This window comes from Colletotrichum scovillei, assembly GCF_011075155.1.
Source record: "Colletotrichum scovillei strain TJNH1 chromosome Unknown Contig00006, whole genome shotgun sequence".
Lineage (NCBI taxonomy): Eukaryota > Fungi > Ascomycota > Sordariomycetes > Glomerellales > Glomerellaceae > Colletotrichum > Colletotrichum scovillei.
Genome location: NW_023336264.1, coordinates 6,271,554 through 6,284,872, shown reverse-complemented (window position 1 = coordinate 6,284,872; position 13,319 = coordinate 6,271,554). Strand labels below are relative to the sequence as shown.

Genomic DNA, 13,319 nt, shown 5'->3' with positions numbered 1-13,319 from the left:
TATTAAATTAAAATACCTATAATTAGCTTTTTAATAAAATAGTAAGGGAATATTATAAATATGTTTACTAAGGTAAAAATAGCTTCTATTTAAATCCGTATATATATATAATAGTATAAACTTTAAAGGAAATAGATTAATTTAAAAGAGCTTTTATTATAGGAAGGCCTGAAGTACTATAGTTATAAAGTTTTTATAAAAATACGGTTTTATAACTAGCTAAGAGAAGGGTATTAATAATTATTTAGCGAGCTATTTTATAAAAAGTTAGGCTTAGAAAAAGAGCAAGGCTTTTAAATATAATCTATTAATTTATAGCCATAAAAATCTTAATTAATATATTAAAATTAGGTATTTTAATATTTTTATTAAAATATTAATTCGTAATATAAATAATTACGAGCTAGGAAAGAACAAGGGAATATTAGTTTATTAAAAAGAAAAAAATAGAGTTAATTTACGATTTATTAGCGAAGAGGGTACTATTTATATAAAATTTATATAATATAGTAAAGGTTAGTATTATAAATAGGATTTTAATAAATAAGAACTTAGAAATAATAAAAGCTTTATAATAAATTTAAAAGGAAAATCGAAATAGAAAGTAATAAATTTATTATTATTTTTGTTTATTAAGGGATTAAGGTAAAAATATAATTAAAGTTAAGTAGAATATGGGGTTAATTATTCTTTATTTATTACTAGTAAGTAAAAAGCTAGCTAAGTACGTATTTAAGATTTATAAATTTTAAAAAAAAATTAAACGATTTTTTACTTATTATTAATAAATAAAAGGCTAGCTAAGTACGTATTTAAGATTTATAAATTTAAAAAAATTAAATAATTCTTTTACTTACTATTAATAAGTAAAAGGCTAGCTAAGTACGTATTTAAGATTTATAAATTTAAAAAAAAAAAATTAAATAATTCTTTTACTTACTATTAATAAGTAAAAGGCTAGCTAGGTATATATTTAAGATTTATAAATTTAAAAAAAAAAATTAAACGATTCTTTTGCTCGCTATTAGTAAGTGAAAGGCTGGCTGGGTGCGCATTTGAGATTTATAGATTTTAAAAATCCTTTTAAGCCTAACCCTTTGGGCCTATATTGATAGCCTAGGAATGCGACAAGAGGTGCCTGCGATACAAATGTCGACAAGCGTGACAGACGATGGGCGAGTACCCGATTCCGATACCGACGTCGACCTCTCCTCGGTGCCGAGAACCGCAAGCACGCATACTTCTGCGTATTTAACCTCATCACGTACTACGCAGCCAGTTAAGACGCCCGCACTGCCTTTGATCGAGGAGGGACCAAGCATTCCGCGCTTCATTGGTGACCTGGACCCGGAGGCCAGACTATTAGATGACGGGAAATACTACGGGCAGCAGCAAGACCTGCCCGCCGAAATCGTAGGCATCTGGGTTCAGCCACGTCCCGAGACCAGGTGTCTTAAGGATGATGTACGACAGCCCTCTCCGAGCAATTCTAAAACGAGCAAATCAGAGGGGCTTGCCGACTCCGACATCCTTGATTTCGATATCATTGTCAAGCTCTCCGATATCTACTTCGATAACATTCAACCAATTCTACCATTGCTGAACGAAAGAGAGTATCGTCAATGTCTGGCAAAGGGCACTCTACCAGCAACGCTCGCACATGCTGTTTGCCTTGTCGCTGCGAAGTCATTGGCTGCCGAACGACACCTAAAGCTTCGCAACGCCGGCAATATGCCATTGTCGACAAGACAATTTTGCAGTCGCCTCCACGCGTCCTTGATATCTAGTGTGCACAATCTGAGCCATTTGCGCAAAATCACAGTCATCAGAATTATGGGTTTATTATCACTCCATCACGAAGGACCCGAGGGTGCTGAACAGGCGTCGGGATTTGTTGCCCAGGCAATCCACGCGGCACAGAGCATCGCTTTGCACCTCTGCCGGCCGGTCGACGATGGCTACGAGATGAGGCGCGTGTTCTGGTGCTTGTGGATACTCGACAGATTGAACTCCTCAATGCATTCAAGGCCGTGTTTTCTCGCCGATGTCGATATAGCCATTAAACCACTCACCCCGGAACAGTCCGGGTCGGTGGCTTTTGACATCCTCTTCAAGATCACCACAATTCTTTCACAGGCCATCGCTCTTTACCGACCTACCAATCCTGCGTCTATCACCGGCCTCGATAGCGAGTATCCCTGCTTCGAGCAGATCGTGAGCGAGTCCAACGGCTGGTCTCTCCCCCCATCGTTTATTGGTATGTCAATTTTTCTTTAAAAAAAAAAACGGTCCAAGACGGAAACCCTAAATCATAAGTCCGCGAAAGAAGCGCAGAGGTCTTTAGGCGAGTGGATCAGTGGAAGAAATGAGGCATTGTCATTTCTTGGCTTGAACCACCGTGCTAATATCTACAAACGAGTTGCTGACTTTTGTTACTTTGACCCAGCCACTCTTCGCGTGTTTTGGCTGTCGACGGCGATTATCTCTCACCGGCTCAAAGCAATTTCAATACTGCCAGCCCCAACACCATCGAGGCTTAGACAACAGCTCTCCGCAATTCAAATCATCAGACACATGCGTGACCCGCAGCGCCTCAATGCACTCCATCCCTTTCCGACTATTGTGTATGCTGTGTCTCTCGCTCTTTCGGTATCTTACCAGCAGCTGAGATATAGCCGTCTGGAAGCCGAACGAGAGGATGCCCGCGATGACTTCGACACTGCGTGCGGCGTTCTACAGATCCTGCGTCAAAAGTGGGCATCGGCGGACATTGTCGCAGCTCTTTCACGTAGATTATCCACAGGCTTGGCGGAACTATCCAGCTTAGAGTTCATTCATTTGAATCGGGTACAGTCGCATGGTGGGTTTGCCAATGTCGCACAACAGCAACAACACGACATGGGCAATGAGACACTTGGCTCTGAAAGCAGGACGACAACGCAACAAGACCAACATGGAGTGGTCAATTTGGGTACCAATCATTCTACCACTGTATACTGGGCTTCCACGCCTACTATGTCTGATCTGTGTAACGATATGGACGACATGTCTTGGGCATACCTGGAAATTGGGAACCCGATTAACTTCGATATTCCTTTGCAGAGTTATGATATTAATATACAATAACGATTATAGGATGAGATCTAAAATTGTAACGTAGTTCGACTCTTGCTTAAAGTTCGTCTAATCTCCGCGTCCTCGTTCTGTTTCCTAACATTGTCCCAGCCTGGCAGCTTCACGGCATGGTCCAGCGCGACCGGCAGGCCCCTGTGCCTACCACGAATCATCATTATAATCATTACCAGCTTTGAGCCCGTGTACCAGCCGCCCACGAAGCTGAATGAGTAATTCGGCAATCCCATAGATAGTCCGATGTTGGTGTATCCCGAGACAATTTCGAACAGGAAGTTGAATACGCTATAGGATCGTGGGTCCGCGATTGAATGAGACGTCTCAATAAGTGTGATTAAGAATAGCGAAAACGCAATGGCCCAGATATCGTGTGACAGCTGTCCTCGAAGGTGCTGCGACACGAGGCTGACGTGGCCTTCGAACGTCGAGGTAGATTCCGACGCCTCGTTTGGGTCGTTGAAGTTGATAGCAGCAGACCGCTTCAGCCGCGGCCTCGCCGTTACGCCCACACCTTGGAAGTTATTCATCCTACTCTGGATCTGCTTGCCCACAAAGGAGGTGCCACGCCGGCCGATGGCGGCTATTTTCTTAATAGGCTTCGTGGAAATGCCCGACTTATCTTGTGAAGCGCCTACTGCTGAGACTGCTGATTTTTCTAGGCCAAGGGTATGGCCAGACGTTGGTCGAGATAGGAGGGGCTCAAAGGTTGGCAGGAGCTCCTCTGCCGACTCGTCTAGAGTTGAGTTCGACTCCTCGGACTTTTCAGGTTGCGTGGTGTAAATCCCGAGTGACCGTTCTTCGTATACCTTGAATTGAGTTAGTGATAAGCGCAAGTCTCGACTAGACCAAAGGAGTAATGCCACTGACATTTGAATTTCGCATGACGATGATCTCCGGGTACGCGGAAATGTACATTACGATGACCCATAGGACAAGAACGTCGAAATAGAGGCTTGACACAGAAACAACTGCGAAGCCTGAGGAAGGAATGCCTATACGCAAAAAGAAAGTCAGCCAATCTCTATAATGGAACGGCATCGTCCTCATGACTTACTTAGTGCCTGAAACAGGGCCAGCCCGACTCGCTTTCCAACCGGGTATGCCTCGATAGCAGAGTTGCCAATGCTGAGAACCAATAACAGGACCCAGTCCATAACAGCAATGGTGCTGAACATTGTGACAAACACCAGATTGGCCTTGGTAGGAAACATCATCATGTACAAACGACGAGGGTACTTCAGGATGAAGTCGAAAGCTTCCTTCCAGACAAGGTATTCGTCGCTATCAACAGAGACTTTCAAGACCAAACTGCAGAAGTAAACAGTGGCTCTGAGAAACGCAGGAAACGCAGCGTTTCCAGCTAGAGAAAGGATGGTAACAATAGTTAAGACGAAGGCATCATTGTCAAAGGCTGTCACGCCTGCGTCGAGGAGCGTCATCCCAGCATTATTGAATGAAGAGATGGCTAGAAAAATGCCAGCCCACCAGGAGTTTTGAGCGTTTACGGCTGTTATACTTTGGCTGTGCACGTACGACCAGGCGCCGAGCGTGATGGCCCCAAGGAGCTGCCAGAGTATAAAGTAGATGCAGACAATGGTAAACAGAATCTTGAGGGCACGATATTCCACTCCACCTAGGTATTCGCGCTGTTCTTCTGTGAGGTCAAAGAACTGGCCGTTCCTGCCGACGGACTTCTTGTTCTCGTGGATGAAAGTCTTGAAATCGAAGCTTTCTGAAACGGACTGGCGACTGTCGTCACGACTGAAAGGCCTCCGCCTAGCAGCAGCATTCGATTTGGGCGAGAGCGGCTCGGTGAAGCTAGTGGAGAAGCCGAGCCTTTGGCCTTCTTCGATAGGTTCCAGCATGCCGGATGGTCCAGACCCTTGCTGGGTTGTCTGGCTATGGCTCCGGCCATGGCCCTTCTCGTGGGACGTCGATCCCGTCAGCTGGAAGGCATCAGCCTCAGCCTGCCGCTCGTGTCTATCCTTCTTTTGCTTCCGCTTAGACCCCTTAAAGGATGACATCACAGGAAGGCCAATCATGGCTCCAGCCATGCCGACTATGGCGCCAGTCTTCTTGATCCTCCTGTTTCGTTCGGCCTCGACGATGTCCTCGAAACGCTTCTCAAAAACGCGAGCACGGAGCCAAATGGTGAAAATGGAGACAAATACAGGACTGCCAAGAACCATCATCAAGGCAATGATAGCCTGCTGGGCGGTAGTGAGTTTGCTGATGTCCACTGTGTTGAGTCCGGATGTGGTAAAGGCAGAGATGACGAGGAAAAGGCTGTCAATAAAGCTAACGCTATTAGCCGAGTGCGAAAGCCCGTGAAAGATGCCGGCAAAGATAAGCCCAGTGCATATGAAGTAGGCGTAGTGGGCTGTGATGAAGTTGACCGGAGGCAGGTATGGACGGACGGCAGCGCATATTTCGGACATGTAGTCCGCCGTGGCGGGATGGTCGGCCTTGAACTTCTCCCAAAGTTGCCATGCCATCGTTATCGATACTCGCTCCGAGGGCAGTGATGGTTTGCGTAAGTGACGCGAGCGGACAAAGACAGGAGCAAGCTCAGGACTAACTTTGTCATGAGAGGTTGTCGTCACTTGATAGGAGAAAAAGAAAGGGTTGACCTTGCAGGTGAGAAGTTTGGTCGGCAGCTAAAGTGGAAGCGTTGCACTTCCCCCTGATCGACTCATGCGCAATGATGCCTGCTCTGGAATCGTATCCGGTTGGCAGTCTGCAGGGGCGGCCTATCCCGGGCCCACCCGTTTTAAGAACAGCTCATTACCCGTGGACAGGGCTCAACGCACCACCTATTGGGTATTATTACTGGACAAGCTCACCGTTTCATACTAATTATACGAACCATCCTGGTAAATTGTGTCTCTTCTTCAAGAGCTGTCAATGGCATCTTTTTTCCTATCCTCTACAGTGAGCCAGTGCCTCGTGTAGAAATTCGTATACTCCTTCTGTGCGACTGGGCATTGCCTGTGCCGTGTGTTCATATTCAATAGGTCGATACTGACCCCCTTCAGAAGTGAAGACGTTGCGACCGATAGAAATGAAAACGCCAGGATATTGTGATCTAGCCAAATTACATGCATTCGCTTGGCATTCATCTGGGTCAAAACCCGTTGAAATTCCCCTCTTCATCCGATTGAAGCCAGGGGTATTTTGCTGTAGCCATTCGAAATGAACCTTGAGACAACCTCCAAGCCGTCTCTAAGCCGTTGAGATGGCATGCCAAGACCAATGCGGACCCATCCTGCGTATTCCTTCCCAAAGCAGGTTCCTGGAACTAAGAGGACCCCTTCCTCCTCATGAAGTACTTTGCACAAGGACAAATCGTCCACAAGTCTGTCCCCTCGCGTGAATTTCATGAATCCCAAGGCCGCTCCTACCGGTGCCACCCAACTGCACACATCCGAATGATGGTCAATAAAGGCCTGCACGATGAGTTTGTTCCGCTCTGCTTGCGAAATATTCTGCTCAACGATGGAAGCAGAGCGTTTTGGATCCAGCGCAAACTCTGCGACATGTTCGTCTAATTGACTTGTGGCGATGAGGCAATAAGCACGAGCATTAACACAAAGATCAATGATGTCTTGGCTTGCCGACGCAAGCCAGCCGATGCGAATTCCCGCAAGAGAATAGCTTTTTGACAATGCACTGGTTGCGACGGTTTTTTCATAGCCTAGGGAGATGATGGAAGGCGGTGTTCGACTTTCGCTAGAAGAAGATGATGGGTAGAAAATTGGCCGGTAAATCTCGTCGCTGAAGACAATGATAGAGTGCTTTCGGGCTATGTCGATGATTTTACGCAGTGCCGCCTCAGAGAGAACGGTGCCCAGAGGATTGAGAGGATTGCTTCGGTGTAATACCAAGTATTAGCCCAACTCTGTGCCTCTCTCTCAAATCGAGGGAAACTCACTTGATGACTATCATTTTGGTATTCGATTTGATAAGTCCCTCCAGCTCATCAAAGTCGAAGTTCCACTCGTTTTGGGGATTGGCCTTCCAGAAGCTTACTTCTGCACCCAACGAACCAGGGACAGCCTGCAGCTGAGGATAGCCAGGAGAAGGTATGATGACATGATCTCCAGGTCCAATCAAAGCATAGAAGACGATGAAATTGGCAAGAGACCCGCTGGCAGTGGTCAACACGTTTCCAAAGGGCAAGTCCTCCGAATAGAGGTTTGCAATTTTGGATCGCAAGGAGGCGAGACCGGAGAAATCTGCGGGATAATCAAGAGGTTGAGATCGAAAAGAGGAGAGGAAGTCGTCGCAGTTTTCTTGGCCGGGAATAGCTTCAAGATCTGAGATAGATGCCGGATGCGCTGAGGTATGAGCAAGGTTGTGGCGGGTTGACGTTGATCGCTCCGCGAGCCACTAAAATGAACACTGAGTGCCGTTGCTTTCGGATGGAAACACAAAGAGACTTACATGATCCACCGCGAAAAATTCAAGCTTGACCATGATTCTACTATTCGATACCAGGAATGGGCGCAAGGAGAGGTGCAGAAAGTGGTGCAGGGCAAAGGCAACGAACAATCTTTAGGAAATAATCCTTCAATTGAAACAGGCCACAGAGGCTTACTGCAAGTTAATTCGTGTATATTTTTTTATATCTAAAGTCCTTCCTAGAGAGATGACGAGTACGCGCTGCTTGCATGTAAGGCGCGCCCTTCTTCCAGGCCTGTGGGGCGCGCCCTTCTTAACACATACGGGCCCCGTATATCGTCAGGGCGCTAAGATCGGTTGACGATTATTAGTGGGCTTCTTGACATCCTTCGATTACTGTATGCTATGGGCATAATAGTGACCCGCGGGACAGAAGCCAATCAAACAAGGTTTATATCTTTTTCATTAAGAAATTTCAAGTCCCTATTAGGTCCCCCTAAGTCAAGAAGTTCCGCCTCGACTGGCGCCGAAAACTTGAAATTGGGCGGGATCCGGCTCTTTAGAGAAAAAAAGACAAAAGAAAGTAGCTTTAATCTCAGCTCTGCGCAAAAACAGTTGCCTTTTTAATAAGAATCCCGCTGTAGTCTTTCTCCCTGGGCCATTCATCATACTTCCGCTTAACCCTAACAATAACCTACAACACGGACAATTCTTAATTCGGCGGCAGACGCTTTCGGCCGCAAATGTCTCGTGCGCCTAGATCGAATCACGTCTGCCCTCGGCCTCGATGGAACAATTTTTGCTGAAATTGGCTATCGGGACTGGACCATGGTGATTCGATGAAGGGCCGTATCGCGGTCGGCATCATAGAAGAAGCGGAGAGGTTGGACATACTCAAGCCACGCTTGCCAATTGCTGAGCTTACGAGGATCAACACGGGTACTAAGACTCTCGATCGTTTGCGCCAACGAAGGCTATAGATTCGTCGCTATTGTGTACAAAGGAAACTCTGTTGAACATGCTCGTAAGATGGCCGCATTGGGCGCTGAGGTTGTACTCATTGACCAGATGCTAGACTCGGTACCTAGACAGGTTTCGGGGCCTTATCTGCAACCTGTGAAAAGAAAAGCGAAACAGGTCGAAATCGGGCTCAGGGCTTTGCGTGCCGACAAGTAGTTTACCCGCGATGGAAATTGGCTGTCCCATTACGACGGAACTGGGACGGATCTTTGGGAACAAAGCAATGGTAGGTAATCTTGATGGGTTCGTAGATTACGTCGGCTTGGGAGGCACGTCTGCTGGTGACAAAACGACTCGAGGCGTTGAAACCGTCCAGCAAATGCTTCACTGCCGAGCTTCACGGAGCAGCTGTCTTGGTTAATTAGCTTGTTTCTCAACCAGTGCATCCTACCTAATCAGGGAGGAAGCCATGTGATGACTGACCTGATCTATCTGACGAATGTCCCTGTCGACGGCTACATTCAAGTCACTGAAGATCAGGGAAAGGAAGTCGCCAGGCTTTTAGCACGCCAGCAGGGATTATTTGGAGGGTTCTCCAGCGGCACGAGTATAAGCGCGGCTATTGAGTTGTTGAAGGGGCTCACCTAGACCAAGCGTGTTTCTAGCACTTCGAGGAAGCCTTGCTCTAAATTCGCGCTCTGTCGTAACGGTAGATGAGCCGGGATCGCTCAGAGCTTGAGAGCGCATAGGCAACACCCCAACTATCGGTGTGGGATCTCCAGAAGTAAAAGTTTCTGCAGATCTCTGCCTTGCGCCTGTAGCATACCGTAACTTTTCTACCGCGTTCTTGATGAGTTTTATTAAAACGTGAAGACTTCTTGTTGCAGTGAGCTCTCGAAACCTCTCGAAGCAGTAGGAAGAGAGCAAGCTCTGCAGGCAAGAACCATTGGGTTGTATTTTGCATGATAGCGATATAAAGAGCTATTAACGCGTTGATAGGATACTTAGAGATGAAGCTATTTGGTGGGAAGATTAGTGTTATGACCAGTAGGCAGTTCAAATACGGTCAAAGATACGGGAGATAGTAGAGTTCAACCTGAACTTTTCAAAATGATTGGTATCGATCATTGCATTTAACAGCCGTGATAGAGCGGGAAGCGGCTAAGTACAGTATCCCTAAACTTTTCATTCTTGTGGCGGCCATCCAATATTGACACCCGCTCGTACACGCAGGTCTGGAAGTGCCCATCGACAGAAAACGACTCCTTCTCGTCCTCTACATAGCATTAATGTCACAGATTGGAGGATCCGTACTGATCTCATACTTCATTCTTTCCTTGTTCTCGAAATAATTAGAATAACAAAACTTGATACCCAAACTTTAATCAATGGCATTTTTACTATCTAAAGTTGGTTTCTCGCTTGTTCACGCGCAATTCCCGTGAGCCATTTAGGTCTTCGGGTCCTTTAGCTCATTGCAATCGGAGGCATATTGGTTTCGTTCTGCGTTTGGACTGGCCTGTTAGCCGCATTCGAACAAAGCCATTCTTCCCAACTCGGCACCGGCGTATTGGCTTGATTTCCGTTTTCAATGGATTCCATACTTTTGGCGTAACGCCTTTATCCTTTCGTAAGCTTCATGTTTCTGGTCGTCCTGTAGAAGACCCATATTGGCCACTCAGGCTACGAAGTCAAAACTTTGCCCTTTCACGGGTGACAAAAGGGCGTTGGTGTGTCCCACATGATGAATGGCACCGCACTAATACATAATAACCAAGTCAACCCCATTGCCTTGAATAGAACTGGCTGGAAATATCACCTCGTTTAAAAACCTCTGCTGACGCAATGGCTTGTCGGTAAGCACCCTACCCCGAGGCCTGTGCTGCCAGACTATTCGAAGACTAATCATCAAACACAGCGTTGTTTCTTTTCTTTCATGTAAGGCAAGGCCAAACACTCGAAGGACTTAGTATGCTATCCGATGGACCCATCATGGACTTGCGAAAGGCAAGCGTCAAGACTGGTCTGGACTCTGTCCCCTCTACAGGGCTACATCTGGACAAAAATACTATCAAAATGTTGAGCCTATCGATTACTCATAAGGAGTGAAGGAAGAGCATGGGTTACGTTTTCAACAAGATCCCTCTAGGCAAATAGATGACAAGGTACGCAAGTACATTATGAGCTAGAATTGGAAGAGGTCTTAGTCCCCATGAGCTGCATTGGCAGATGGCACGAAGTGGAAGTGATCATCAATCTATCTGTAACATGTGAAGAACACATGTCCAGTAAGACAGGCTCGTGGACTAATTGAGTCCTCGCTGGGTGACACCGTGGATGTCTAGGAAGATGTGTCCAGAGACCAATTCGCGGCAACCGCCATCCTGGCCAGATCGCCGCTTCCTACAGATCATGGGGAACTTCGAATATGAGGCGTCCAGGACTGCCCTTTTCCTCTGCCGAGTGATCAACGAGATGACATGGGATGCCCCAGCGTCAGCGAGCTAGATCGTTGCCCATCCTGCTGCAACACCTTGGGTTTCGACTGCTTTGACGCCAGGACCACGGAAGCACTCCAGTAATACAAGGTAGCCTTCCGGTCGCATCAAATTAACTCAAGACAGCCGCAATAAACATTGAAATCATAGAACAGATCAGAAGTCTGAAGATGATTCAAAATTTAGTCTCAACTCAAATAACACTGAACGTTATGGGGAGAACATGCACACTGAACCACAATGCCAGGCACCAAGACTCGACATCGCCTTGTCTCTGAGGTCACCCGGAGTATGTTGGAGTCTATGTGAGGTACATGAGGGTCAGGCAAATGGAAAGGCAAGTCAAGGTGAAGGACCGGAACTCGGAGATGATTGTCCAACAAGCCGCTCATAGCCGGGTAGAAAGGACTGAATCAACCAATCAAGTTCAACTCCAAGTATTCCTGTGGGGCATTCTTTGTTTGTCATGTCTTACTGGTTAAGAAAACCCGCTTCGATCTATTGAACCACCCCGCATAGTAGTCCGCCAAGGCTCAAGCTCACTTCGAAAAGGTTTTTGACCTATCAACCGCTTACTTCTCTTGATAGGATTCATTCAGAGGAATTTATTCACTCAAACTGGCTGGACTAGCCATAGTAAGCTGGATGAAGGGGAGACTTTCACTTTTTTGTCGCTTTATTATGACACTTTAGTATGGCGTCGGGCGCAGAAACTGCGGGATTTACTTCAGCCTAGCAATCCATTATCTGCAATGTCACATCGTATGCGCCTGGGCAAGCCGTTGTAAGAAAGAGAGGCTACGAAAGTTTCCTCGGCGTAAGCGCTATAGGCACCCAAAAAGGCAGTTTATTGTAAACTTGCAGGACAATGCTTCAAGGATCAATGCCAAGAAGCGGGCAGACTGGAGGCATGTCTTGCACGAACGGGCCTTCCGAGCTCGTCCTATCCGCCGGGCACTTGCCGGACGGCGCGCACAAATTGATAGTAGTTGAGGACAGTCATTGCGATATGCGAATCAGCAAGATAGATTTTGAGAGACCTCACTCAAGATGGTGATGATAATAGCACGGCATGAAGAATCTCTTAGGCTAACGCTTTCACTCGATGCCGATGGGGGAAACGCCCGCGAGCAGTAAAGAGAGTTTTACGGGGGCGGTGGCGATGCCCTCATCTGCTGTCTAGATATGCATAGGATACTTTAGACTGATGGCAGCTAGCGACTGGCGCCCCATCTGCGATGTAGTAAGACGGCACAGGACGGGGCACCGTATCATGACTCTGAGCAGTCATCAGCAACTCTTCCTCTTGTTCAAGACGATAGAGCTCATAGCACGGACAACTTGGGAAAGAAGGGGTATAAAACGAGGTCACTTCCTCCTCAATAATGGTTATTTTTTTTCTTCTTCACCATCAACCTCTCCTCATTCAAACTTAGCAGTATCCTGACAAACACCAGCACCACTCGCACTCAATAAGTCAAACCCCCCACTTCCTGGCACCCCCCTGTTTCTGGCACCCACAAAAACGATGGGATCACAAAACCTCCTCATTACTATTAACTATTGATCCTCAACCACACCCACAACAACAACTGCCAGCCTCACTAGGGCATTCAGAGTCGCTGGATTCAGCCGTAATAACCTCCTTTTCACCCGCTTCGATTTGAGCCCGATGGATATCCCTGATGTTCGCAAACTTCGTGTTGGGATCGATCTGAACAGTCTTCCTCTTCTAACTGCAGCGTTGGTAACTTGAGCCTCAGGTGAGCCAGCTGCTGCTGGGCAACTGCCAGTTGCCAGGCCTGCTCTGTGAAGCCTTTTTCACCTTCCTGAACAGCAGCCGTTGAGTGCTGGTATCATTGTCGAGTTGGGTGTATAAGTGCAGTTGACCGCTGAGCTCTGCCAGCTGGGTGTCGACCAGACCACTGCAGAGGAAGCAGAATCCCATGGCTCAACAGGGGTAGTTTGTTGACCATTATGGCATCGCTTTTGCCCCGACTGGTTGGTTTGGGTGTGGTGGAAGCAGAAGGCTCAGGTAATACCATAGGGTTCATCAGGGGCTTAACCATCGCTACAGGGTGTAGACCAGTCCACTTCCAACCACTTCTGATGTTCGAGACTGATAGACCAGCAAGTCGAGCCTTCTGGTAACAGTCCAGGAAGTTCCTTTTACCTATAATGGTAGAGTCGTTCCATTGAGACAAGTAACCGAGCTCCTTCCGATAGGCTGACTTAACAGGGCTGAAGACAGACTGGTCAAGTGGCTGGAGGACATGAGAGGTGTGGTGGTAAGAACAGTAAATGGATATTGTTAATATAGCAATTCCA

General features: G+C 46.9%; 2 protein-coding genes across 2 annotated transcripts; both read right to left on the bottom strand.

Moving 5' to 3' along the window:
• Nucleotides 1-2,401: 2,401 nt before the first annotated feature.
• Nucleotides 2,402-5,627, bottom strand: HER10_EVM0003236 (potassium transport protein 1; the record flags this gene model as incomplete). The annotated part of the gene is made up of 4 exons (XM_035472920.1): nucleotides 2,402-2,466; nucleotides 3,173-3,938; nucleotides 4,000-4,124; nucleotides 4,187-5,627. 4 exons carry the CDS (start codon nucleotides 5,625-5,627, stop codon nucleotides 2,402-2,404), a joined length of 2,397 nt encoding a protein of 798 aa, XP_035332374.1.
• A 1,432-nt stretch (nucleotides 5,628-7,059) lies between these two features.
• Nucleotides 7,060-7,697, bottom strand: HER10_EVM0003765 (uncharacterized protein; the record flags this gene model as incomplete). Its single annotated transcript, XM_035473429.1, has 2 exons — nucleotides 7,576-7,697; nucleotides 7,060-7,521 (listed from the first exon to the last, which is right to left on the bottom strand). Exons 1-2 carry the CDS (start codon nucleotides 7,606-7,608, stop codon nucleotides 7,060-7,062), a joined length of 495 nt encoding a protein of 164 aa, XP_035332421.1. The 5' UTR covers nucleotides 7,609-7,697.
• Nucleotides 7,698-13,319: the final 5,622 nt, after the last annotated feature.